This window comes from Prunus mume, linkage group LG2 (assembly GCF_029339155.1).
Source record: "Prunus mume cultivar Tortuosa linkage group LG2, ASM2933915v1, whole genome shotgun sequence".
Taxonomy (NCBI): domain Eukaryota; kingdom Viridiplantae; phylum Streptophyta; class Magnoliopsida; order Rosales; family Rosaceae; genus Prunus; species Prunus mume.
In genome coordinates, this window is record NC_142699.1 from 19,708,065 (window position 1) to 19,731,653 (window position 23,589).

Here is a 23,589-nt window from a genome sequence, read left to right on the forward strand (position 1 = left end):
CTCCATTTGGCTAATTTTTAGCTTCCTTTGCTGTGTGGACCTCGACCCATCATCACAAAACAAAGTCTCTCTCCAATAATTCCAATTTATTTCAAACACCTCGTTGTCAAAATGTTTTCCCTTTATTCTTTTGTTTTTTAACTTTTTATTTAAATTGTCACGTTTGTTTGGAAACATTTGCGTGTTTGGAAACATTTGCGTGTTTGGAACCAACCAACCCAAAATTGCCCAGACCAAACCAATTCCCTTATTCAATTAATTTGGTTTGATCTTGGCTGGCAGCCAACTTTCATGCATCCAATAAAAATATGGGCCGTGATGTTGCTGCGTTTTAGTTGAGAGTTTTTTTTGCCAACTGTGGTGGTCCAGAGTGGTGCTGCTAGAATATGAGCTGTCCCAATCATATTGGTTAAAGCCTTGCCTTTTTTGTTTTGTTTTTTGTTTTTTTTTGTAAAGAAGAAGCCCTGTATCGTTTGATGGTCAACATTTGTCTTGATTGGGGTCACAGGAGATTCTCGACCGGGAAAAATATATGACAGCTTTAATTCCATAAAATCAAACCATGTGGCTCTTGGGCTCATTATCTTTCTGTTTATGCACCTAAACCAAAAAACAAATCAAAAATTAATAAGGGTTTGGCTCCATAATCCCTTGCTCATCTCTTGCCAATTTCAACTACCAGTTTGGGCCTTTCTCCAAAATGGGGAATTGCCATTTATCAGGGTTGCATATCCAAACTGAATCAGAGAATTTATCAAGCTAAACTCAAACTCAACCATAATAAAATCAGACCTTTTAATACAATGGGGCAAGAAATGTCATGGAATCCCTTGCTCTTCAAGGATTTTAACAGCAACTTACATCAACTAAACAAAATCTATGTGCTCAAATACAAAGCAGACTAAAGAGTCCCTCGCAGACGGGGATATCGACTGATCAGATTTCAGGGCCATGCCATCAAGTTATTAATTAAAACACAACTTGATAATTCTATTGAGAGTAGGAAAAAAGCAGTTTCAAAATAATACATTGTAGGAGTTGTAAAAGTGTTCAACAAAAGATATTGAGGTATATGGGAAACCCAACACCAGTTCCTGTCAGTTCAACTAGGAACCATTCATCTGTATTTGCTAGCCGAAGACTCTGGCACAATCCTAGACTGATATAACACAGAGATAACTGAAGGAAGCCTCCAAAAAAATCATCCTTCTTTTCCCCTTTCAAGCAGTTTCCAGTTCCCTGTTTAAGTAATCAACAAACATCCTTTTTGCATTGTCTGCATCAGAAGGCGGAGGCGGCCCACTTAAACTCGTTTGCCCCGTCAATTTTATGAAAGTTCGCCGCAGCCTACGAAGCTCTGGAAGCCCTACTGCTCTGGAAATATTGATAGGTGGTAACCCCTGACCAACAGAAACTCCATTTAAAGGCCCTCCAAGTGCCTGGGATTGTGCTTCCACAATAGCATTGATCACCTCCTGGGTTGCTCTGTCCAACTCATACAGAGAATTTGCCTCGGAAAACCTTGTATTCTGTGTTGCGATAGTTGGCTGCAAAGTTTTAACATCCCGTGACTTTGAGTCTGCCTTCTTTGTCAAATACGAAATAGCATCTACAATGGCAGCAGTAGTATTTTCTATTCCCTCTTTATGTGGCCATAACTCAAACAATGGGGAATCCCACCGATTTCTTCTATCTGGAGTCTCAAACCTTCTTATCAAATCTTCAAATATCTTATCACTATAAGCACCTTCTCCCTTCTCCCTGCGCTCTTCATTCCATTTTCTACAATGGGTTTCATCAGCATCACAATATAAAACACAGTATCTTATTCCTGCAGCACGAGCCAAACACCACAGCTCATACCTGTAACCTTTGATGCTATTCAAAGAATCTACTATTATGATACTGTCTTTCGACACCGATCTATCAACTTCCGATCTCAGCACTCCTCTTAAATTCTTCTCTGCAGGCATATTGGCATAGCTCTCATTGCGGTCAAGATGAAAGGAAGTTTCATCAATAACCCTGACTGTTTGGTTGCATCCTGATTCTTTGAGAGCCTCAGCTAGGCAGAGTGCAGCCATTGACTTCCCACTACAGGGTTGTCCACAGATTACAACCAATGCCATTTTCTGAAAAACCTGGCTACTTTTGACTACACAGTTTCAATGAGCTGGATATGCTCTACCCAAAATAATATCCCAACTGCTCGGGATTCAAAAACGATGCTCCGATAGCTGCTACTTCACATGAACAGAGTTATCCATTAGCATGAAAGACATAGCTTGTAATTTGCAGTAAGCGTGAATGTGTATAATGGACTCCCAAATCAGATTTACCATCGTTCCTATTCCAACTAACATAGCTATAAATCGAATCTGAATAGGGATATCAAATTCAAATACGACCATTGTAGTAAGATTCAGATGTAAAGACTTTCATGATAATTTATGCACTCTCAAAGCGAATACATTATTAGAAATGACAAGGAGAAAAGGAAAAAGTATCAACAATTTCAAGCAGTAACTTTTTTGTTAAACAAACAAGCCTCTGCAGACTGGGAACCCTAATTAATAACGATAGAAAACCCTAGAAACTAAACGATTGACAAAATCAACTCAAATCGAAACAAGAACTAGAAATCAATTATAAAAAATTCAAGCTTACGCAGGCAATTAAAGAAAATTAGAAAGACAGAGCTTGAGATTTAAGAAGTACCTCTTTGACGAGAAGAGGAAGTCGATTTCAGCTGAAGATCAGAGACTTATACTTCGGTTTGAAGTTGGAGACACAGCGAGAGTAAAGTCCGTTCTGCTACAGCACACTACAGAGACAGAAGGGTTTCGTTTTCGTTTCGGGCGAGACAAAACGACATCGCTGGCTTTGTTATTAATATTTATTCGATTCTGCCGACCCACCCGACCCGAACATATGAAATATTTGGAATGGGTTTGGGCGCCACTGCCGCTTCATTTGGCCACCAAGACTCACGCGTGCGAGACGATAACGCTCTTCATTTTCGCTGAAAAATTACATTATAAATACCAATAAATGGCATCACTCTTCCTCACAAAATGGTGCCAGCATTAAAACCCTAGAGACTCTGTGTACCAAACCCAATCTCGGTGAGTTTTTCATCCTCCTTTTCTTTCGCAACATGTTTTAATTGTATTTTTCCTATGAATATCATGAGCTGCATCACCAGCAGCAGGGTTCAGTATAGGAGGATCCACAGCGCTGCAAACCAGTTGTGCAAAAGATGAATTAGGATATAAACCTTTGACCACCGCATGTCATATGCCTTATTCTTCCAGGTATACGAGTTTGTAGGACTAACTCTAAACCTTTGACAAAACGATTTGTAAACTACTGGGATTGAACTCGGGTGAAACGAGAGACGGGCACAATCTAGGATGATGGGTTTTTCTTATTATGTTTATTTTGAATTGTTGGAGAGTTGGCCATATTTTATGAGATTTTCCTTTTCTTTTTCTTATTACCCTAATGATCGTAAGCATCAACAGAAAAAGGGGAAGATAAAACTTAAAAACCAATTTTCATATCTATAATAGGATACCACGTCGGTTGTTTCCTTGTCGTAGTGGGAAAAGTCTACAGTTTAATTTAAGTTTTTCTTACCTTGGTTGTCGTGCTTTTTTTTTGGGGGTGAAAAAGTTTAGGGGGACGGGAGGGAAGGCTATCCCATCCGAGGACCATGACATACCAAGGTCTTTTTGAGTACTTATAGAGTGGTCTTTGTTCCTTTTTTGGATTTTACAAATTATCCACAAAGAATGATAGTCACAACGGAACTCGAACCTAGACCTTGCTAGCGAATAGAACGCTCCTTACCAACTCAACCAGCCCTTGTTGGTGTTGTCGTGCTTTTTCATTAGCAGTAAAAGTCAAGTTCTACTTGCCCTTATTTATTTATAACTTATAAGCCAATACATACCTAAGTGGTGAATGAAATTAATGCAAAGTGAAAGACAGTTTCCTATGTTGACTTCCTTATTTTTTCTATATATGCAGCTTTATAGAACAAAGCTTCTCCCACAACTCACCAACTCAAACCCAAACCAAAGCTCAGGTTATCATTGTCCTTCTCTTCATGGCATTACCTTCCCCACAATCGACTTCTCAAGTTCCTGAAACTGAAAAAGATTTTGATCTGGTGAAGTGTTCGAAGATCGAAAATGGGAAGAAAGAAGCAGAGATCCATTTAGTAGGGTATCGGTTTGATCCATCCGAAGATCAGATTGTTGTGTTCTATCTGTTCAACAAGATTTTGGGCCGGGAACTTCCTATCAACGACATTATAAAAGAGATTTCTGTTTATGACCATGATCCGGATGAGCTCCCCAATGGTAGGTTTCAAATATCTAAAGGCTTCAAATTTTTCTGAGTTTAGATTATGTCATTAGTTTTTGGTTTTTGTTCTTAAAACTACTAACATGTTCCTTTATTGTTCAGATCTAATCGATTATTGTTGTTATGCCTTTCACAGGTGATTTCAAACATGGTCTTGACTGCAATGAGGCCTTTTACTTCGCATATACAGAACAGGTTTACAGCAGTAGAGGGAAGATAACTAGAAGGACGACAAAGAGTGGTTACTGGGACTTAGATGGCGAGGAAGAAGAGGTTAAATACCGCAATGGCGACATAACCGTCGGGTTTGAAAAAGTTATGGTCTTCCATAAGGGGACTGCACCAAATGGAATCGAAACTGACTTTATCATGCATGAGTACAGGGTTAATCCTCTTATAGTCCCTACTCATGTCCTCAATGATAGCATAAGGGCAAAGGTATAGAGACTATAAACTATGCAGAAAAGTTCTTTTAATGCTTTGGTTTTAGATTGTGAATTTTAAAGTCGTTTGGTTTGTGTCATTTTATTTTCTCTGTTTCAGATTGAGAGGTATGTGGTGTGCAGAATTATACACGAAGGAGTTTCAAATTTTCCACGTACAAACTTCCACCAGGATGGACTGCTAGGCCTGTTGAAGAAGCAGAACCAAATTGATATGACAGAAATAGCCTAGTGCTTCATATAGGGATGCCCGTCGTCTTGGACATTGGAAGTTGCAGTTCTCAGTTTTTTTTCTTTTTTTCTTGGAGAGATCTCTTCCAGTTCTTGCCGACTATTGTTATACTTGCACCATAATTTTCTTTATTGTTAAAATGAACGAATTTTTATTGGTTCTAATTTCTTCGAACTTTCCCAAGAGGGAGGAGCCCAATTTCATGCAAGAGTAGTTTGTTATCTAGAGAGTTCAGAATTGTAAATTCAGAGTATTCAACGAAGACATCATTGATCCATATAAGTGCAAAAATCAACAAACTATTGTAACTGAAAACGAAAACAGTTTCGTCACATTACACGAGCTTGAAAAGACTCAGTATGAACATTCGACCTGCAGGTGAAAAACGAATGAATAAATAAAGAAAGTAAATGGAGCTGTTTGAGAAAACGTAATGTGAAAAGCGCTTACATATAGACGCTATCTCATATATCTCCTTCACTGCCTGCCATATATCGATGAAAAAGAAGTGTAAATAACAGCATACAGTATCTGTCAACTACCACATGAAAAGAATTTTATGTACAAGTACAGGACAATCAGACCAGGGCATGCCCTCCTGGCCCAAATTAGGAGTTCAATCGCAGCCTTGACCACGAAATGATATTGGAGGAACTGAGTTAGTCTAATGCAGCATAAGATAAGACTAAACTTTTCTAGAGAAGAAATCACATAATTTAATATTAGACAGTACCTTCAAAACCCCTTTGCAGCGGTATACATCCATGCCATGTTTCTTCTCCCACAGAATCTCCTCAAGCCATAAACGAACCTTAAAAACAAGACCATGAGACATTATAGACTGATGCATACGATTATATAAATTTTCATAACAGTTGCAACAATGAGAAGTTAACAGCTACTACACAGCATTGCTAATGTGCTTGAACTGAACTGACCAGATTTGCATCCCAAGGCTCATCTTTTGATTAATTAATTTTTTTAAAAAATATTTTTTTAATTCATCATTAATCCCATGAAATTCAGAAATAATCACGCCACAATATAAACCATAGTTAAACAGAATAATATAAAAAATGAATAAAGATGGTGCACAAGAGATTGACGAGGTTCGGCAAAATCCTGCCTACGTCCCTCTAATAGTGTACTTCACTGTGAGAATAATAACATTACAAGATACATTTGAGTTAAATCAACATAACCCATACCTGAAACCCTTGTACGCCCACTCACAGTATTTCCCAAGACTCTATCTCTTACCCACAAAGATTTCTCTATGTTTTTCACCCTCTATGTGCTCTCGAACTTGCTCACGGAATACACACCCAAAACAAAACAAGCTACACTTCTAGTTATACAGAAGCCTTGAGTGGGCACCAAACTAGGGAGAAGTGTCAGCAACAAGCTTCCTTCAATATGAAGACTTTACGTACCGACAACTTTTACCAAAGCCATCATTGCATGAAACCATCACTTTCTTCACCGCCTATTAGCTCCACCATAAGTCAAAGATTGTTGCATCATCTTTACCTTGTAGCTTATCTCACACTTTTAACCTGTGGGTCCAATCCAATTACCATAATACTTTCACTAAATTCAACAATCTCCACCTTGGGTTTTGGTGTTAGGGGAGGTGGGAAGGGGAGATGCAGTTGATGATGATGGAGATCTTGTCCTTGGTACTATACAACGACAATGAGGTCGGTGACGATGGCTTTGAAGGCAGAGAGAGAGTGTGTGTTATGGGTCTAGGTTCTGAGAGAGAGAGAGAGAGAGAGAGAGAGAGAGAGAGAGAGAGAGATTTTAAAATAATTTATTATTATTTTTTGGTCCACGTAGAAGTCCACGTCATCAAAAAAATGGGTCCTACTTTTGACATGTTGGCATTTAACAAATTTCCTAACAGTCTCGCTAACGGATGGGGCAATCTGTAGGTTTTCCGTGACGTTGAGTATGTACAGTGGCGGACCCAAGAATTTTTTTGAGAATGGGCAATATTCAATTGAAGATTACTAGTAATGTTTCATAACTTTATAATTAAAAAATACAGAGAGAGCCACATCAAAAAAAAAAAATTATTATTATAAAAAAACATATTATAAAAATAATAATAAAAATAAAAAACCAAAAGAAAAAAAGACCAAAAGGGGAAAAAAAACACAGACCTTGAGATTTGGGTCTGTTGGCTTCTTCAATTCAATTTAGGACTCTCTTTATATTAAATTATTAATAATATTAATTGTACTTTGGCAATGGGTTCTATCCACATAATATAAGGCTTATCCTTATTTTTGTTCAGGGACTTTTAAAAACAATGCATGCGGTTGTGCTGCGCGCAACAGCCCAACGTCACAACACCACAGCAAACAAAAGGCAATTTCGCAGAGGCATTTCTTCAAGCAGATTGTGGGCACTTCCATGGCAGAGCTGAGGGGCAAATTGCACAATCTCCAGAGCTCTTTCTGGCGAGAATAGGGGCATATGCACCTCCTTGCACCTCTGTAGATCCGCCTCTGAGTATGTACTGGTAAATGTCCCCAAAATCGGATATGAACTCGTAAATGACCCTATAGGTAGGGGGTTTACTGTAGTTTACCCTAGATTCTTTCTCATCTTTGGTACATATACCACATCGCCTATTGCGTGAACCACTCCAACACACATCATTATTTTGCTAGTTCCAAATCCCTCAACTTTGCAAGGATATCCATCACCCATAAATAGGTTACCATCCTTACATTCATGGAATGTGTCAAAATAATCTTTCCTAGAGCAAACATGCATAATACAACCAGAATCTAAAACCCAAGCATCACTAGGAAAAGTGTTTTTACCTTCGAATATTGTGAGGACAAATTCGAAATCTTCTTTTGCTACACAAAAAACTAACACTTGAACCAGCTTCATCATTTTTCTTATTTTTATTCAAAGGACAAAAACATTTGATGTGACTGAATTCTTTAAATACGTAGCACTGGACACCCCTTCCTTCCTTTGGAACTAGATCTGAACCTGCTATCTCTCTTAGGTCTACCATCAAATGTCCTTCCGCGATTCCCTCCTTAAACAGCTAAAGCAGACTCGTGCCTATCATCACCACTACACATTTTCTTTTGTGTATCATGGGACTCCAATGATGCCTGCATCTATTCCAAGCTCACTGCATCTTTACCATACAACAAAGTTGTAACAAGATTTTCATATGAATCGGGAAGCGAGGTAAGAAGTAAAATGACCTTGTCTTCTTCCTCAATGTTCACATCAATTTTCCGCAGTTGATACATAAATCTATTGAACATGCTCAAGTGGTCTATGAGATTCCAGCCTTCCTCCATCTTTAGCTTGTACAGTTGCCGCTTCATATGTAACTTGCTGGTTAGGTTTTTAGCAATATAAAGCTGGTTTAACTTATCCCACAGAGCAAGCGCAAAATCCTCATCCATAAAATTATTGATAATGTTATCAGCAATATAATGTCATATTGTGCTAATGCACCACGACTCCAGCTCTTCCCACGTCTCATCTTTCATTCCTTCAAGTTTTACATCTTTGATAAGGTGCCAAACCTTGTTGAACCAAGGGGTCCTTTACTCTCCTATGCCAAATAGTAAAGCTGCCTTTACCGTTAAACTGTTGAACTAAAAATTGCAAGTTGTTTGCACCGCTCATGGTGAACAAATCTGAATCCCACACGAAATAAAACTTTGATACCCTTGTAGTGCTTTTTCATCGTGAGATTCAGAAATAACCACACCACAATATAAACCACAGTTGAACATAATAATAAAAACAAGGAATAAAGATAATGCACAAGAGATTGACGAGGTTCAGCAAAATCCTGCCTACATCCCCGATTAGAGTACTTCACTATAAGAATAATACCCAAACCCAAAACCCTTATAACCCACTCATAGTATTTTCCAAGAACTCTATCTCTCACCCACAAAGATTTCTCTCTGTTTCTCCCTCTCTATGTGCTCTCTAACTTGCTCACGGAATACACATCCAAAACAAAACAAGCTACACTTCTATTTATATAGAAGCTTGAGTGGGCAACAAGCGAGGGAGAAGAGTCAGCAACAAGCTTCCTTCAGTATGAAGACTTTATCTCCTGACAACTCTTACCAAAGTCATCATTGCATGAAACTATCACTTGCTACACTGCCTATTAGCTACACCACAAGTCAAAGATTGCTGCACCATCTTTACCCTGTAGCTTATCCCACACTTTTAACTTGTAGGTACAATTACCATAATGTTTTCACCAAATTTAACAGAGTGCAGCCATTAACTTCCCACTGCAAGGTTGTCTACATATTACAACCAATGCCATTTTCTGAAAAACTTGGCTACTTTTGACTACACAATTTCAATGAGCCGGATATGGTCCATCAAAAATAATATCCCAATTGCTCGGGTTTCAAAAGCGATGCTCCGGCAGCTGCTAGAGTATATGCACAAAGTTATCCATCAGCATGAAAGACATAAGGGGTTGTTTGATAACCATTTCATTTTTACTTTTTTTGAAAACTATAAACTAAAAACATATTTAGTAACATTTGTTTCCAGTTTTCAAAATCACCCTTATTTTTTTAAACAACTTGAAAGTGTTTTCAGTTTTTTTTTTTTTCTCTTTTTTTGGAGCTCCTATTCCATTCATTAATTTTACATCAAGACACATGAATGCTCCGTTTGGATGAAAGAATTGCAAATTACATAGAATTTTAAAATGACGGAGTTTAGATTTTCGTCATTTCAATTTCTGGCAATTGAAGATTTCAATGTTTGGATTTATGTACGTCAAATTTTGTAAATGACAGAAATTGAAAATTTCAATGTTTGGATAACTCATGTAAATTATAAATGACATAAATTAAATATTTTGAAAGAACAAAAAAATTGATAACCGACATAGAAGGTATTCCTCGAAGTATGAAATAACATATCGTCTGATGAACTAAATAACTCAACTTAAACAAACAATGCATATTAGCAAACCAAATCACTCCCCACGTGCAATGAACATCAACAACATACTTTTTTTTTTCTCAATTGGGAGTGCCTATGGAATTAGAACTAGAAGCAATCAGCAATCAAGACCCTCATACTTCTTTTTCACTTAGCAAAAGACCAATGACCAGAGAAACTGAAATTGCTTTGATTAAAAAGTTGCAAACAAAAGTATAGGAATAAATGATGAAATCAATGAATCACTATCATAAGACTTAATTCAGATCCCAAAGAATGAAGGAGCACCTTGGCCAAGCTGCAGCTTACGGGCAAGTTGGTGTAGCTTACAATCAACATCTAATGGCTCAAACAAAGCGATAAAGCTAACAAAAAACTACAGAGCAAGGACACAAAGTGATAAAGCTAGCAAACAACTATAGAGTTGTACCATAAACACCAATCACACACAAATATCCATGGGCATAGAGTATTTTGTTAAAACTTCCCAAAAATCCAGCCATAGTGCCACAAAGATCACAAAACTCATTCAACACATTCATAAATTTAGTCAGAAACACTCAATTTTGATAGCCATTCAGAAACCATGGTAACCCTAAAATAAATAAAAATATAAATTGAAGGAGAGAAAGGCTTGAAGACTAACCTTCAAACTTGATCCAAAGAGCCATGTAACTCAAGAAGAACTCCTTCTCCTTACTTCTCTGGCTATACTCGGTTTCATAGGTTTTTGGCTCTGTTTTTTTTTTTTTAATGAAAAGTTTGGTGTTTTTTTTTTAATGTAAGTTTTGGCACACTGGAAAATATGAATTCCCGCACTACAGAAATTGTGAAATGACACCTATTTTGGTGGAAATTAAACTCAGGAATTTGATGCCTCAATTCCATGATTTTTTCCATACGTCATTTAATAAGTTTCGCGTTTAAGTTGCCAAACAAGGGAATTGTCAATTTCTCTTCTTCAATTCCCAACTTTTACCTAAATTCCGAGTTATTATCCTTCATCCAAACGAAGGGGAAATGCACTCTAATTATCAAAATTTGGTATTTGAGACCTCCCAACTTGGACCCGGTCACTCGATTCTTGTGTTTGACCATGGACCTAGTATAAGCCTCGGGAACTCAATCTCGAAAATTCACAAAATAAATCATCCTAATTTCCAAAAATACTACAAATTCTTTGTAACATGCACTTTCATTCTATAATCTCAAATTCATAATTAGATCCTTCAATTTCCAAATTTCCCATAAAACTGAAAACTAAAAATTGAAATTTGGCGAATTCCAATATCGTTTTGAGGTGACAAAAACGACGTCGCTCGCTTTGTTATTAAACATAAATGAGAATCGAATAAAATTCTTTACCCGATTTCGCCGACCCACCCGATCCAAATATCTAAAGTATTTGGAATAGGTCTGGGCGGTTTTTATTCAGCCGCTGCCGCTTCATTAACTTGGGCACCAAGACGCGCGCGCTAGAGACGATAACGCTCTTCATGTCCATCACATGATGAAAATAAATATTATAAATAGCAATAAATGGCATAACTCTTCCTCACAAAATGGTACCAGCATTAAAACCCTAGAGAATCTGCCTCGCGAATATATCGATCATTTCATTTCGCCTTCTCTCTTGGTCTTTGGCGCCGACCCAAACCCAATCTCGGTGAGTTTTTCATCCTCTTTTTCTTTCGCAACATGTTTTAATTGTTTTAATCCAGTTTTACCAAAAGATGAATTAGGATATAAACCTTTGACCACCGGATGTCCTATATTCTTTCAGGTATACGAGTTTGTAGGACTAACCCTAAACCTTTGACAAAAACGATTTTGTAAACTATTGGGATTGAACTCGGGTGAAACGAGACGGGCACAATGTAGGATGATGGGTGTTTGTTATTGTGTTTATTTTGAATTGTCGGAGAGTTTGCCATAGTTTACTGGGTTTTCCTTTTCTTTTTCTTATTACCCTAATGATAGTAGAGTTCTAGAAAAAAGGGGAAGTCGTAACTTAAAAACCAATTGTCATATCTATAATTGGATATCACGTCGGTTGTTTCCTTGTCGTGGTGGGAAAAGTGAAAAAGTTCTACTTAAGTTTTACTTTCATTGGTAGTAAAAAGCTAAGAGCGAAAAAATAAGCTAAGTTCTAGTTGTATTGTTTATTTTTAACTTATAAGCAAATACATGCCTACTTGGTGAATGAAATTAATGCAAAGTGAAAAACAGTTTCCTACGACGACTCGCTTTCTTTCTTCTATATATGCAGCTGATAGAACAAAGCTTCTCCCACAACTCACCAACTCAAACTCAAACTCAAACCCACACCAAAGCTCAGGTTATCATTGTCCTTCTCTTCAATGGCATTACCTTCCCCACAATCGAGTTCTCAAGTTCCTGAAACTGAGAAAGATTTTGATCTGTTGAAGTGTTCGAAGATCGAAAACGGGAAGAAAGAAGCAGATGTCGATTTACCAACAGGCTATCGGTTTGATCCGTCCGAAGATGAGATTGTTGTGTACTATCTTTTCAACAAGATTTTGGACCGGGAACTTCCTATCACCGACGTTATAAAAGAGATTTCTGTGTATGATCATGATCCGGATGAGCTCCCCAATGGTAGGTTTCAAATTTTTTTGAGTTTAGAAGACTCTGTCAAAAGTTTTTGTTTTTTGTTCTTAAAACTACAGACATGTTCCTTTATTGTTCCGATCTAATTGATTATTGTTATGCCATTCACAGGCGATTTCAAACATGGTTGTGACTGCAACGAGGCCTTTTACTTCACATATACAGAACAGATTTACAGCAGTGAAGGGAAAATAACTAGAAGGACGACAAAGAGTGGTTACTGGGACTTAGATGGTGAGGAAGAAGAGGTTAAATACGGCAATGGTGACATAACCGTTGGGTTCGAAAAAGTTATGGTCTTCCACAAGGGAACTGCACCAAACGGAATCGAAACTGACTTTATCATGCATGAGTTCAGGCTTAATCCTCTTATAGTCCCTACTCATGTCCTCAATGATAGCACAAGGGCAAAGGTATAGAGACTATAAACTACGCAGAAAAGTTCTTTTAATGCCTTGGTTTTAGATTGTGAATTTTTAAGTCGTTTGGTTTTTGACATTTTATTTTCTCTGTTCCAGATTGAGAGGTACGTGGTGTGCAGAATTATACACGAAGGAATTTCAAATTATCAGCCCACATTCAAACTTCCACCAGGATGGACTGCTAGGCCTGTTGACGAAGGAGAACCAAGTTGACATGGCAGAAATAGCCTTGTGCTTAGTATAGGGACCCAGTTTTGCCGTGGTCCTTGACATTGGAAGTTGCAGATAGAAGAAATAGTAAATCGACTTCCTCGTTTTGATGTTTTTCTCTTCCAGTTCTTTATTTATTTGGGAGATCTCTTCCAGTTCTTTTGTTTAGCCGACTATTGTTATACTTGCCCCATAATTTTCTTTTTTGTTAAAATGAATAATTTTTTATTGGCCAGTTTCTTCTTTCCCAAGAGGGACTCAGACAGTACAGAATTGTAAATTCAGATTTTTCAACAAAGAGATCATTGAGACACTTCTTTCTAACCTTCAACTTCATGTATCCATATAATTGCAAAAATCAACAAACTATTGTAACCGAATATGAAAACAGTTTCGTCACATTACACAAGCTTGAAAAGACTCGGTAAGAACATTCTCATTTAGATTATGACCTGCAGGTGAAAAACGATGGAATAAATAAAAAAAGGTAAACGGAGCTGTTTGAGAAAACGTAACGTGAAAAGAGCTTTACCTATAAACACTATCTTGTTCATCTGATTTTCTTGCTTTTTCCAATCACGAGTTGGCACAAGCTCATATATCTCCTTCACTGCCTGCCATATATCGATGAATAAATAACAGCATACAATATCTGTCAACTACCACATGAAAATAATTTACTGTACAAGTAAAGGACAATCAGACCAGGGCATGCCCTCCTGGCCCAAATTAGGAGTTCAAACGCAGCCTCGATGTCTCCCTGGTGATACATATAAATTTAAAACTCATGGTATAATTGTCTCCCTGGTGTCTCCTGCTAAAGAGTCTAGGACACCTTGCTATTGGTATATTTGGTTTTATCACTATGTTATAGTAATGCTTCAGCCTCTAAGCATGCTTCCTCAAAGACACTTAAAAGGCAATCAATGATTTTTTCTATGCACAATCTTCATTCTTGAGTCTTGACCATGAAATGATATTGGAGGAACTGAATCAGGGCATCAAGTGCACTACCTCCAGTCTAATGCAGCATAAGACTAAACTTTTCTAGAGAAGAAAACACATAATTTAATATTAGACAGTACCTGCAAAGTATGTAATTGATTTGAATTGTGAATGCTCAAAATCCCTTTGCAGCGGTATACATCCATGCCATGTTTCTTCTCCCAAAGAATCTCCTCAAGCCATAAACGAACCTTTAAAACAAGACCATGAGACATTATAGACTGATACATATGAATATATAAAGTTTCATAACAGTTGCAACAATGAGAAGTTAACAACAACTACTACACAGCATTGCTAACGTGCTTGAACTGAACCGACCAGATTTGCATCCCAAATGTATAAGGTCAGTGACACATTTCTTAGATAAGCCATCCAATTTCTCCAGGCCCACAGTTATAGATGCAGGAATCAATAAATCAGTCATATATTGGTTTTCTCTGCCTAGTGTAGTTTTTAAACTATGGACAATTTTCTGAGATGAATAAAATAATCAGACTAACAATAATGTCTACAGTTATAAAAGGTGACGAATGGTAACCTTTCTGAAAGTTGTTAACACAACACCAATTAGTAAAAATATTTGATTTCAACCAATTTCTATGATAACTATTTCAGAATACCTTTTCAAGATCAACCTGCCGTGGCTCACAAATGCATAAGGTTCGTACACCACTGTCATGGAGATCTCGCGTAGACAAAGCACGAGTTTCTACCAATAATGATTCTAAATGAGTAGCATGCTGAGAAGGAAAAAGTTGAATATTATTTAAAGATCAGTATAAACTACAAATATAAGTAAACAAAAATAGAGCATGACCAACCGTAGCATCATAGGCTCGACAGTCCAATATATTGGACAAGTCAACTTGACCACGAACAGAACGAAGGATACTAGCAAGTGAGTTAATACTATGTATCTCCTTCTCCAGTTCCTCCAGAAAATCCGCAGAACCCTCTGGAGAAACCAAATCAACCTTGTTAAGAATTATAACATCCTACAACAGAGAGACAAACTCATAAGATATGAAGTGCAAGCACAACACAACCCAACATATAAATAAAAAGATCGAAATGCAGAGAGATAGAGAGAGAGAGAGAGAGAGAGAGAGAGAGAGAGAGCACTTGAACAGAACAGATAAAAATAAAATTACCAGCACCATAAATCAGGTTTGGTAATGTCATTATACAAATCGTCTTCAATTTGCATCAAACAAAAGTCATGAGTGGAATAGAGTGACCATACCGCAAATGCAATCTGAAGATATGCTTCAGGAAATGAAGATGAACTTTGATTCTCGCTGAGCTGAAAACGGAGGTTCTTGGCATCCACGACCTGGTAAAGACATTGAGGAATGATTTTTGCCACTAAGATAGTAACACATAAATCACATAACTACTCTAGAGAAAGGACCAAACAAGCTCAGCTCATACTTGAAATACATAAAACAGTAGAACCAACAGAACATAACTAACATATCATGTGTATCAACACTTGGCGCTGCTAAGTAAGCATTTAGCAAGGCGAGTTTTTAAACTCAAAAGGAACTTTGAAAACATATTTGAACTCAAAATCCCATAACCAATTGCTAAAACTTTAGTACATCTGTGGCATGCAAAGTAACTAAACATATTGACACAAATAGAAAAAATTATGCCAACAATTAGAAAAAACAAATCGTAACATCATATCAGAACTTACAGTGATAATTGAATCAAGCTTGACAGACGATTCTAGCTGATCATCCAACCACAGAACCGAAGCAAGCGGAGCCGGGTTGGCTAACCCAGTAGTCTCCAGCAATATATGATCAAGTCTACAACCAAAGAAACCAATAACCCCATCTCATTGTCATCATCACCATAATCCCAATTTTAAAAACTAATTAATTAATTCCAATATAACAAACAAATTTCACTATGGTTCTGAAAACCTTTCTTTTCTTTGAACAAGTTGCTCCAGTGCTTGCACTAAACTGTGCTTGACATTGCAACATATACACCCATTTGCTAACTCAACCCACTCTTCAACAAGCGCACCCCCATCTCCTTCGTTTATCATAGCTCTTTCTACACCAATTTCCTCACCGAACTCGTTTAATATGACAGCAATTCTCTTCCCGTGTTGAGAATTTATTATATGATTAACCAGCTGAGCATCACAAACCAGTAAAAGATACTCAAAGCTCTTATATTTTCCAAAAACGGAAACTTCAGTGGAAAACATAAGCTAAAACAGAGTTGAGCTTACAGTGGATTTGCCCGCACCGAGATAGCCAGTGATGACGGTGACGCCGACAGGCGCGTCACCGTCTTTGTGGCCGCTCGAATTGGATTGCGGCTGAGGGTAGGGTTCCGTGGGTTGGTCAATTTCAACAGCGAGAGGTGGAGCTTCTTCGTCGTCTTCCATGTTTCCAATCCCCGCCAAGTTTCCGGTCTAGGTCTACAGGAGTTCATGCTGACCACCTGGCCCTTTGTTCTGAGCCATGGTCTTAGTTTGGGCCTTCTTAATTAGGCTTTCTACTTCTTCGTCTATTATGGGCTTAATGGTTTGTGTAGTTTTTACTTTCTTGTTGGGCTTGGTCCAGCCTCTTAACTAATAGAAAACTGTCTAAATAGAAGCTCTGAAAAAAAAAATTGTAATTTTTTAAATATAAACGATAGTCTAAATTCAATAAAATTTCTTATCGTGACAAAAGTAATTAAAAAAACACACAGACACATAGAATTATGAAGGGGTTTACATTTTCAAGTTCATGTTAGAGGTAATGGTTCTATCATGTTTAACTTCGTTAATCACAAAAACTATCTAATTAGATTGACATTATTGTTCGTGTTTGGTTCATATAACCAGTTGATGTTCTTGTTGTTAAAAAAACCAAAAAAACAAAAACAAAGGGTGTAGACGTTTTGCTACATACTAATTTTTTTTTATTACTTTCGCGTTTTTATAGAAGAAGACCATGATTGTATGAAAAATAAATACACATATAAATTACATGGAGAATAAAAATAAGGTCTTGCACGGTTCATTATTAGTTTCGATTATCAACAAATTAAGGCCAATATAGTATTTTTCGTAAATTGTAAGGATAAATGTTGAGAATATCTTCTTCTTCTTCTTCTTTTTAAAGAATGAAATCAAAATTGCCTTAATTATTTGCATATATAAAAAGTAAACCAAATGAGGACATGAATTCGTCACCGACCCGCCGGTTACATTGCTTCAAAGTTGAAATGACTTTTGCACATCAAAGTTGACGACAACACATTCCAAAATTCTCCTCAATTCATTCTCGACAGGACATTCATAATTAAGTAACAGTAAAGCTTAAAATAATCAAACATTCTTGAAACCAACTGCAAAGGGAAATGAAGCAATCAAATAAACGACAGTAAGGTTATTGTCGTTTGATGTGAGATAATTTGTCATCTGGTTGGGGACGATTAAACCCAATAAGACTTAGACCCAAATGCCAAAGTGCGTCTTTGTCAAATTAAATCCGCTATTGTGTTACATAATCCACCCTCTACGGAGTTAAAGATGGAAGTTGGCATATGAGTTGTTGATTGCAAAAAATATTTTGGAAAGTTGCTTATTTTTTTAAGTGCAGCAATCCCAAACGCTACCTGAGCCGTATTCATCCATGCATAATGCCATCCCATACATGACAAAATTAGGAAAACAGCATCATAAAAAGGCAAAGGCAAAACCCGGCCGTTTTGTCTTTCTTAACAAAAAGGTAAGGACTAACAAAACAAAAATAAAAACCTGGTTGGTCTCAACTCCTCAGCTCTAGTGTCACGCAAACAAATTTTGAATATTTTCCATTCCTGTTCGGAAATCGGTTGAAAAGGGGATTTGCCAGCGTTCATATTTTATTTTGTACTAAAAAAGTATGTAGATCGAGTGAGATCATGTGTTGTCTTGGTTATATTTACTGAAGCTGAATACATTTGCTTATTATTATTATATTTTATAGTCCACTGTAATTTATTTGCCTCTCAAATGCATTATCCACGCTATGTGGCAGAGGTCGAAAAGGTCTGAAGAATTAATGAATAAAACAAAGGAAAAGGCGTGATTAGAGAGCAGACAATTAATTAATTAATATTATTATACACATTCCAAAACAAGGCTGGAAAGCAAAGCAATCCATCATCCATACCATTCCAGGATGATTGATAAAAGCAATGGCAATGACCAATCCGACGAGGTCACTCATATTCAACTAAGTACCAAAAAAAGAAATATATAGAATTCAGAAAAGCAATCAAAATCTCAAATCTCATATGGAGATACACCATTTATGCTTTTGCTTATTCTTCCGGTATGAAAACGTGTGAACCCAGGACTTTATATTTGTTTGCCACCACTCCCCATTAAAACCACACACTCTTTCTCTCTCCCCCTCTGTTTGGAGCCAACGCAAAGCACCACTTTTTATATGCCCTTTTCTGTATCTCAACTCAACACCAACTACCCATTTCACATTGTCTCACTACAAATCTAATCGCTTCTCTCTCTCTCTCTCTCTATATATATATATATGACTCTTCCTATCTCTCACTATCTCAACAAATTGGAGGAATTGTTTCATGCATAAATAGCTCCCTTTTTTTCTTCTATACTCTCGCTCGTTCTACTTAATAATTTAAGTAGGAATTAGACGAAGCTAATCTCTTTCTTCTTTAGTCTTTCTGCCACCATTTGAGGAGGAGGAGTAGTTATGGAGTGGGAAAGGAGAGGAGGCATTGGTATGGTTTTGGGAATAGCAGCTGCAGTTGTATTGGTTCTTGGGTTCTTCTTCCCAACATGTACTTTGTCAGAATCCTCAGACGATATCAACAGGGCCAGCTTTCCAAAACGTTTTGTCTTTGGTACCGCATCTTCTGCTTTCCAGGTTTCTTCTTTATCTTTCATGACTATTTTATCCTCTCTTTTTTTAATTCAAAATTAAAACTACAACTTAATTCACATCCCGGTTATCAGAAATTTGATTTCAGCTGTTGGATTTCTTGGCTTGCATTGTTGAGTTTGAGGTTGCTGTTTTCTTGTCGTGTTGCTGTTTCTTCGTAGACTTAACTCAAACTGTAAGGTCACTGCTGGTTCACGTGAAGATAGAATGTCGTGTTGATGTAATTGTGTTCTTCGAAACCCAGAAGACCAACGAATTCTAATTTCAGAATGGAAATGCTTAGATTTTTTTTCTTCTTCTTCTTATCACTTTGTTATTCTGCATCCGAGTTGAATGGATATTTGCAAGCCGAATTCAGTGGACAGTTTTCTTTACTAGTTATTCCTGTATACCAAACTCAAATACATAAAATAAAAAATATATTGTCAACAGAAAATAAAAATGCTTGTTAGTATGTTAAGAAGGTTTGAACTATAAGTTACTTAAATATATTGTTAATTTCGTAGTTAATTAAAATGAAAGTGATTAATGATGAAGATATATTTTCTTCAAATCTGTTCTTCCTTAAATTCTTACTAGCCCCTTGGCACATGCTAATTGGTTTTGTTTTTTATTTTTTATTTTTATTTTTATTTTTAGAATTAAGAAAAGTAGGACTTATTATCTGATTTTGTTTTTAATTTTAATTTTTTTAATATGAAAAAATGTGAATTTATCATATTATCCTTATTTAATTAATAATTTCAATTTTTAATGTTTGAATTAACCAATGACATTTCTTAGTATTTGAATGTTCCACCATTCTCTGTCTTTTACTATTATAATGGAAGTGTACTTATTCCAGGTTTTTTAAGTTTATGGGTTTTGAAATTTTAGTGGGTTGTTTCGAATGCATGATACGCATGTACCAAAACAAACACATGATGCATGGCATGGTTGCCATATTCATCACAACAATCCTTAAAAGGTAGAGGGGTTCATCAACCATAACAAGTTATGTACCAAATATTATTTATTTATTTTTAATATGATACAAAAATTACCTGAGGATTAGTATGAAAACAAAAATGATTAATAAGAATAAAAATGATTTACGTTTTCGTGTGATTTTTTGTCAGTATGAAGGTGCAGTAAAAGAGGACGGAAGGGGGCCGTCCACCTGGGACATCTTTTCACATACTTTTGGTAATAATTTCATATTTTATTGTTTTTTTTATAAATATTTTTTATGAATCACAATTGTTATCAACTTATGCTCCCTCTCATCTTCTCTTGCATCATGTTGACGCGCAGGTAAAATATCTGATTTCAGTAACGCAGATGTTGCTGTGGATCAGTATCACCTTTACAATGTAATTAAGTACCTATTCAAACTATGATCTTTATTATTATATATATATTTTTTGGTAAAGAGACATAATGATGTCTTTAATTTGTGGTTTCTATTTTGCAAATGTTGAATTATCTGCAAACAGGAAGATGTACAACTTATGAAGGACATGGGAATGGATGCTTATAGGTTTTCAATATCCTGGTCCCGGATTTTCCCCAGTAAGCTCTATCAGTTCTTCTAAAAGTTCATGCTTTTTTTCTTCTCACATACAAGATTCAAATATTTTAACTGTGAGGTGAGCTTTTCATATATCAGATGGAACTGGGCAAATCAATCAGGCAGGTGTTGATCACTACAATAAGCTCATCAATGCTTTGCTAGCCAAAGGTACCTTTTACATTTTCATCATTCTCCAAAGTTTCATATATAGGCAAGCATCAAGCCATCAGACTGACTGATAAGTAATTCAATGCATTTGTTCATGTGCAGGAATTGAACCATATGTGACCCTCTATCACTGGGACCTTCCTCAAGCCTTGGAAGACAAATATAATGGATGGCTCAACCCTCAGATCATGTAAACAATGTTCACAATTTTGTACCTCTAATTTTTGTAAGTTTGATTACCAATAACTTTCGATTCAATTGATACATATATATATGACCCTTACTCAATTGCAGAAAGGACTTTGCAACGTACGCAGACACATGCTTCCAAAAATTCGGTGACAGGGTGAAGCACTGGATCACATTCAATGAGCCGCACACATTTTCTATACAAGGATATGATGTAGGTCTCGAGGCACCAGGAAGGTGCTCTATCCTGCTTCACCTTTTCTGCAGGGCTGGAAACTCTGCCACTGAGCCTTACATAGTTGGTCACAATGTCATCCTTTCTCATGCAACTGTGGCTGATATTTACAGGAGCAAGTACAAGGTAAGAAAGCACCTCATTCTCTTGAACAAACAGAAGTTGGTTGCTGATACTACTTGGTTCTTTTGCAGTCAAAACAGCATGGATCAGTTGGAGCATCATTTGATGTTATCTGGTATGAACCAGAAACAAACTCCACAGCAGATGTCGAAGCAGCCAAAAGAGCCCAAGATTTTCAGCTTGGCTGGTAAGCTTACATTGGTTTCATTACTTCCTAAGTTATATTTTAGAAGGAAATGTCCTAAAGTATGTGTAATCACTTTGTTCGAATCGCAGGTTTCTTGAGCCGTTTATTTTTGGGGATTATCCAAGTTCTATGAGAAGTAGAGTTGGAAGCCGGCTGCCAACCTTTTCCAAATCTGAGGCTGCTCTACTTAAGGGGTCATTGGATTTTGTGGGAATTAATCATTACACTACCTTCTATGCGAGAAACGATACTACTGGTTTTATTGGAGGTCTGCTCAATGACAGCCTTGCAGATTCTGGTGCTATTACCCTTCGTAAGTTCGCATTGAACCAACTTAAACATTTCTCTTAATTGAACTGCTTTATGTTTCCAGCTATTTGATAAGTTATTGGAATCACCAATGTAGAGATAGGGAAGTCAAATTCCAATTTGTTGAAGTTTTGTAACGTGCTATTCTTCAACTGTTTGCTGCTAGCTGAAGATATCTTTTGTTTTCCTTGTTTTCAGCATTCAAAAACGGGAAACCTATTGGAGATAGGGTATGTTGTATAGTTACACATGCAATTATGTTTTATTTTTCTTTTTCCACCATCATTTCTGGACTTGATGGAATCTGATAGATCAGATAAAAGATGAGGCTTAAACGCTCATAAATTACTGCACTGTTCTTATGATTTTGTTTTACCTAATCCTACATTATTTTGCTCATGTAAAATTGCAGGCGAATTCTATATGGTTATACATAGTGCCTGAGGGGATGAGAAAATTAATGAACTACATCAAGCACAAGTATGGCAACCCTCCAGTCATTATCACTGAAAATGGTAATCTTTTTAGAGCCAAATGAAGGGAAGGAAAACAAAAAGGAGTTCATTTTCATGAGCTAATCTTCTTCTTTTATTCATTATTTTTACAGGCATGGATGACCCAAATAGCCCATTCATTTCCCTTAAGGATGCTCTAAAGGATGCGAAAAGGATCAAATACCACCATGGCTATCTAACAAATTTGCTAGCTTCAATCAAGTATTAACCATCTTTACTTAATCCATGAATTAAATTTGAGGTCTAGAAGCTGATATATATTGTTCTGTTTTGGTTAAATGCAGAGAAGATGGCTGCAATGTGAAAGGTTATTTTGCATGGTCTCTGCTGGATAATTGGGAGTGGGCTGCAGGATTCTCTTCTAGATTTGGCCTCTACTTTGTTGATTATAAGGACAAGCTCAAGAGATACCCCAAGGACTCTGTTCAGTGGTTCACGAACTTCTTGACTTCTACTTAAGTTAGGTGATGAACATTGATGCTACGTGCCGAATTTCTACACTTACATTTTACACCACATAGTCCACAACTCATCAAATACACAAGGATTGTTGCCCTTCATGTTCTTCCGGGATCGAGCAAGCCATCACAAACAGTGTTTTAAATGCATTGATTGAGATCATAGATTGTCTACAGATACTTGGAAGAAAAGCAACATTATGATTATATCAAAAGAGAAACTTGGTTCAAAATCACAAGCTTTTTAAGAGTTACTGATATTTTACTGTCTGCTTTAATGTTTGAAGAAACAGATTGGTGTATTACTCTGCGAGAGATGACATCAATCTGCTCCAAATTCCACCATTAAGAATAGTTTGATAGCAGAAAATATTAAGTGATAATGGAATGGTTGAATTCAGCTATATATTATCTGTTCGAGCTACCAAAACTGTTTGCCTTCAAATTATAAGGCAGCTATTTAGTGTCTTTGCTTATTATATTTACAGTCCAGCCTTAAGTACTAGGCTTTGAGGAATCATAATACTTGAAAAAGGAAACAGCAGAAAATGTGACTAAAGCACACAATATACATTGCATAACACAGAAAAGCTGGTACGTAAAGCAATCCATTTCCATTCCTGGATGATTCATTTATAAAAGCAATGACAAG

The 23,589-nt window shown here is 36.7% G+C and overlaps 5 protein-coding genes across 15 annotated transcripts; 3 read left to right on the plus strand and 2 right to left on the minus strand.

Annotated features, from left to right (window-relative positions):
- Window positions 1-750: 750 nt before the first annotated feature.
- DRL1 (KTI12-like, chromatin associated protein) lies at window positions 751-2,908 on the minus strand. 2 transcript variants are annotated; one of them, XM_008223287.3, is made up of 2 exons: window positions 2,719-2,908; window positions 751-2,237 (listed from the first exon to the last, which is right to left on the minus strand). In XM_008223287.3, the coding sequence occupies exon 2, from the start codon at window positions 2,127-2,129 to the stop codon at window positions 1,221-1,223; it is 909 nt and encodes a 302-aa protein (XP_008221509.2). In that variant the 5' UTR covers window positions 2,130-2,237; window positions 2,719-2,908; the 3' UTR covers window positions 751-1,220. The 2 variants fall into 2 exon arrangements, with proteins under 2 accessions (XP_008221509.2, XP_008221510.2); XM_008223288.3 differs by having other exon boundaries at window positions 751-2,240.
- A 75-nt stretch (window positions 2,909-2,983) lies between these two features.
- On the plus strand, window positions 2,984-5,267 carry LOC103321485 (NAC transcription factor 29-like). 5 transcript variants are annotated; one of them, XM_008223292.2, is made up of 5 exons: window positions 3,173-3,314; window positions 4,033-4,090; window positions 4,181-4,367; window positions 4,508-4,809; window positions 4,915-5,267. In XM_008223292.2, the coding sequence occupies exons 1-5, from the start codon at window positions 3,298-3,300 to the stop codon at window positions 5,044-5,046; spliced, it is 696 nt and encodes a 231-aa protein (XP_008221514.1). In that variant the 5' UTR covers window positions 3,173-3,297; the 3' UTR covers window positions 5,047-5,267. The 5 variants fall into 5 exon arrangements, with proteins under 5 accessions (XP_008221515.2, XP_016647393.2, XP_008221514.1 ...); XM_008223293.2 differs by lacking the exon at window positions 3,173-3,314 and adding an exon at window positions 2,984-3,125 and having other exon boundaries at window positions 4,033-4,367; XM_016791907.2 differs by lacking the exon at window positions 3,173-3,314 and adding an exon at window positions 3,000-3,125 and having other exon boundaries at window positions 4,041-4,367.
- A 6,197-nt stretch (window positions 5,268-11,464) lies between these two features.
- Window positions 11,465-13,731, plus strand: LOC103321487 (NAC transcription factor 29-like). 5 transcript variants are annotated; one of them, XM_016792522.2, is made up of 5 exons: window positions 11,465-11,680; window positions 12,284-12,352; window positions 12,444-12,633; window positions 12,757-13,058; window positions 13,164-13,731. In XM_016792522.2, the coding sequence occupies exons 1-5, from the start codon at window positions 11,522-11,524 to the stop codon at window positions 13,278-13,280; spliced, it is 837 nt and encodes a 278-aa protein (XP_016648008.2). In that variant the 5' UTR covers window positions 11,465-11,521; the 3' UTR covers window positions 13,281-13,731. The 5 variants fall into 5 exon arrangements, with proteins under 5 accessions (XP_016648008.2, XP_088901096.1, XP_088901095.1 ...); XM_089044970.1 differs by having other exon boundaries at window positions 11,471-11,680; window positions 12,244-12,352; XM_089044969.1 differs by having other exon boundaries at window positions 11,472-11,680; window positions 11,798-12,352.
- LOC103321486 (Cobalamin biosynthesis CobW-like protein) lies at window positions 13,564-16,746 on the minus strand. Its single transcript, XM_008223294.3, has 9 exons — window positions 16,534-16,746; window positions 16,217-16,434; window positions 15,985-16,099; window positions 15,529-15,618; window positions 15,107-15,280; window positions 14,906-15,025; window positions 14,363-14,473; window positions 13,810-13,891; window positions 13,564-13,729 (listed from the first exon to the last, which is right to left on the minus strand). The coding sequence occupies exons 1-9, from the start codon at window positions 16,690-16,692 to the stop codon at window positions 13,674-13,676; spliced, it is 1,125 nt and encodes a 374-aa protein (XP_008221516.2). The 5' UTR covers window positions 16,693-16,746; the 3' UTR covers window positions 13,564-13,673.
- Window positions 16,747-18,672: 1,926 nt separating this feature from the next.
- Window positions 18,673-23,195, plus strand: LOC103321488 (beta-glucosidase 40-like). 2 transcript variants are annotated; one of them, XM_016791841.2, is made up of 13 exons: window positions 18,673-19,186; window positions 20,320-20,386; window positions 20,495-20,553; window positions 20,677-20,752; window positions 20,850-20,921; window positions 21,024-21,111; window positions 21,216-21,471; window positions 21,540-21,655; window positions 21,745-21,968; window positions 22,163-22,194; window positions 22,377-22,479; window positions 22,572-22,680; window positions 22,764-23,195. In XM_016791841.2, exons 1-13 carry the CDS (start codon window positions 19,013-19,015, stop codon window positions 22,936-22,938), a joined length of 1,551 nt encoding a protein of 516 aa, XP_016647327.2. In that variant the 5' UTR covers window positions 18,673-19,012; the 3' UTR covers window positions 22,939-23,195. The 2 variants fall into 2 exon arrangements, with proteins under 2 accessions (XP_016647327.2, XP_088903060.1); XM_089046934.1 differs by lacking the exon at window positions 18,673-19,186 and adding an exon at window positions 19,810-20,168.
- Window positions 23,196-23,589: the final 394 nt, after the last annotated feature.

What these genes read in the sequence shown, in the direction of transcription:
- DRL1 (XM_008223287.3), bottom strand. Translation starts at nt 2,129, where the DNA reads ATGGCATTGGTTGTAATCTGTGGACAACCCTGTAGTGGGAAGTCAATG.
- LOC103321485 (XM_008223289.2), top strand. An exon ending in TCCGGATGAGCTCCCCAATG is followed by an intron (nt 4,368 to 4,507) that starts GTAGGTTTCAAA and finishes TGCCTTTCACAG; the next exon opens with GTGATTTCAAACATGGTCTT. An exon ending in ATGATAGCATAAGGGCAAAG is followed by an intron (nt 4,810 to 4,914) that starts GTATAGAGACTA and finishes TCTCTGTTTCAG; the next exon opens with ATTGAGAGGTATGTGGTGTG.
- LOC103321487 (XM_016792522.2), top strand. Translation starts at nt 11,522, where the DNA reads ATGATGAAAATAAATATTATAAATAGCAATAAATGGCATAACTCTTCC. An exon ending in AAACCCACACCAAAGCTCAG is followed by an intron (nt 12,353 to 12,443) that starts GTTATCATTGTC and finishes GATCTGTTGAAG; the next exon opens with TGTTCGAAGATCGAAAACGG. An exon ending in TCCGGATGAGCTCCCCAATG is followed by an intron (nt 12,634 to 12,756) that starts GTAGGTTTCAAA and finishes TGCCATTCACAG; the next exon opens with GCGATTTCAAACATGGTTGT.
- LOC103321486 (XM_008223294.3), bottom strand. Translation starts at nt 16,692, where the DNA reads ATGGAAGACGACGAAGAAGCTCCACCTCTCGCTGTTGAAATTGACCAA. An exon ending in TCGGTGCGGGCAAATCCACT is followed by an intron (nt 16,435 to 16,533) that starts GTAAGCTCAACT and finishes TGTGATGCTCAG; the next exon opens with CTGGTTAATCATATAATAAA. An exon ending in CTTGTTCAAAGAAAAGAAAG is followed by an intron (nt 16,100 to 16,216) that starts GTTTTCAGAACC and finishes CTTTGGTTGTAG; the next exon opens with ACTTGATCATATATTGCTGG.
- LOC103321488 (XM_016791841.2), top strand. Translation starts at nt 19,013, where the DNA reads ATGGAGTGGGAAAGGAGAGGAGGCATTGGTATGGTTTTGGGAATAGCA. An exon ending in CAATGCTTTGCTAGCCAAAG is followed by an intron (nt 20,922 to 21,023) that starts GTACCTTTTACA and finishes GTTCATGTGCAG; the next exon opens with GAATTGAACCATATGTGACC. An exon ending in TGGCTCAACCCTCAGATCAT is followed by an intron (nt 21,112 to 21,215) that starts GTAAACAATGTT and finishes ACTCAATTGCAG; the next exon opens with AAAGGACTTTGCAACGTACG.